The 2,500-nt window shown below is 48.0% G+C and overlaps 1 protein-coding gene across 1 annotated transcript in view; it reads right to left on the reverse strand.

The window, feature by feature from the left end:
* Positions 1 to 2,500, reverse strand: part of asap3 (ArfGAP with SH3 domain, ankyrin repeat and PH domain 3) — a 104,822-nt gene that overhangs the window by 51,063 nt on the left and 51,259 nt on the right. Inside the window, exon 6 of the mRNA XM_063184024.1 lies at positions 2,425 to 2,500. This exon is cut by the window's right edge and continues 42 nt beyond it. Within this exon, the coding sequence (XP_063040094.1) occupies positions 2,425 to 2,500 (76 nt within the window). The remainder of the gene's footprint in view (positions 1 to 2,424) is intronic.

Consider the following 2,500-nt stretch of genomic DNA (forward strand, 5'->3'; position numbering starts at 1 on the left):
GCTAAGCCTAAAGGGGTTCATGTTTATCTTCCAGGCTGGTGGGTGTGGAGCTTTCTGAGACCCTGCGGAAGACTCAAAAGCTACAATTCAAATCCAAAAGGTTCAAAGTTCAAAAGGACCTGGTTTAACCTGTCTAATTGCCCTATTTGGAATATGCGGCTCTGGATTGTATAGCTTCTAAATCCAGGTTACCAATTACTGCTTGGAAGTGTTCATTGATATATGTGTGTGTGTGTGTGTGTGTGTGTGTGTGTGTGTGTGTGTGTGTGTGTGTGTGTGTGTGTGTGTGTGTGTGTGTGTGTGTGTGTGTGTGTGTGTGTGTGTGTGTGTGTGTGTGTGTGTGTGTGTGTGTGTGTGTGTGTGTGTGCCGATCCTGTGGACCCCACCCCACCCTTCAAAAGATACACTGAGAATCTGACTGACACTTCACAAAAATGTGCTCTTTGACATGATACGTGTTCTGATTCTGTTTTGATTCTACAGAGTGTCTTTGAGTAGAGAGAGAGAGAGAGATAGAGAGAGAGCGAGCGAGCGAGCGAGAGAGAGAGAGTGAGCAAGAGAGAGAGTGAGAGAGAGAGAGAGAAAGAGAGACAGAGAGAGAGAGAGAGAGAGAGAGAGAGAGGTGCTGGCTGACTACTGACCACTGTGGGCTAAGCCTAAAGGGGTTCATGTTTATCTTCCAGGCTGGTGGGTGTGGAGCTTTCTGAGACCCTGCGGAAGACTCAAAAGCTACAATTCAAATCCAAAAGGTTCAAAGTTCAAAAGGACCTGGTTTAACCTGTCTAATTGCCCTATTTGGAATATGCGGCGGGGGGGGGATCTACCCCATCCTCCCTGAGCATGGTACCGTCCCACCACACTGCTCCCTTGGGGTGCCATTGAGGGCTGCCCCCTTGCACGGGTGAGGCCTAAAATGCAATTTCGTTGTGTGCAGTGTGCAGTGAACACTGAACACAATGAAAATGGGAGTTGGAGTTTCCCAGGTGGGCTTTCACTTTCACTTTCACGTTGAGTACCCCAACCCTGCACAGAACACACAGGAATGTGCTGACACTTCACAAAAATCCTTCGACATGGACAGATCTAGTGAACCTCACCCCATCCCACACCCTTCAGACTGGACAGATGGATGTGCTGTCATGCCTCACAAACTACTTTTTGCCGTGCTCTGATCTTCACTTTCACAAGACACTTGCCCGTGCGGTGACCCCTCTCAGGATATTTGGTCATGCTCTGATGCTTCCCAGGATACTTGGATGTGCTCTGGTTGACCTCACATGACCCTGACTTCTGACCCTGTTTGACCTTTGACCTTTTGACCTCCTCTGGTCTATCTACCACTCACCTGCCCTGGATGACCTTTGTGGCCTGGTCTGGACTGCTAATCACAGGACCCACCGTTTCCATAACTACTAACACTCGCACACATATGGTTTTGACAACAGAATTTTATTGCTGATAATGTTTCGGACGTTCAGACCTTCAGGTGAGTTTCTGAACGATCAAAAACGCATGTGTAATGGACGGTGTGGGATATAAACTTTGATCCATAACCTTGATTACATCTACCCGCACCCGTTCTAATTGAAATGGGTAAAAGTGGTCTATGGTGAGCTTCGACAACACAAACAAAAGCATGCTGGGTATTACAAAAATGCAGTTGTATGCACCCCACCAACCCCCCTCCCCACAACACGCAACCCACACACACACTCTCACACACTCTCACACACTCTCACACACTCTCACACACACACACTCTCACACACACTCACACACACTCACACACACTCACACACACTCTCACACACACTCACACTTTGACATTGCACAGACAAACACATCTGGTCTTGAACACACCTTTCACAAACACATACTGCTCTACTGCAAATCATTTACACATGGACATATACTGTACATTCAGCACATACTGTGTGTGTCTGCAGCAGACTGTAGATCACAAATAGACATTTTGAATTCTCTCAGCCAACTCCAGCAGTACACACATCAGTACGCCTACGCACAGACACGTTACCTTAGCAAAATATACACAGCACAGATGCGAAAACAAACACATGTGCCGTACACAGATTCACTTCACACATGCGCGCACACAAGCATCAGACACACCGTGTAGCACAGGGGAGTAGAGTTGCTCTGCTGCGACTCGGCCATCACAAGGGTTGTGGATGTGCAGACAGTCTGACCATTGTGCCAATTTAGCGGTCACAGCCCCATAAGGTCCGGGTTCGAGTCCTGGAGAGGCAACTCCACTCTAATAGCTCTACTCTATACATTTTACCTCATCACTTAATGCAGGTATGTCGCTTATGAGCTCAGACCCGTACTAAGACACGAACAAACGCAAGGACACACGCACACACACACGCACGCACGCACGCACGCACACACAAGCCGTCTCACCTCACACATCTGCAGTTGAAAGGTCCTCCTCTCTCGCTCCATGTCTTCTGTGATGTCATTCTCAAGTCTGATCAGA

This window comes from Engraulis encrasicolus, chromosome 19 (genome assembly GCF_034702125.1).
Source record: "Engraulis encrasicolus isolate BLACKSEA-1 chromosome 19, IST_EnEncr_1.0, whole genome shotgun sequence".
Taxonomy (NCBI): Eukaryota; Metazoa; Chordata; class Actinopteri; order Clupeiformes; family Engraulidae; genus Engraulis; species Engraulis encrasicolus.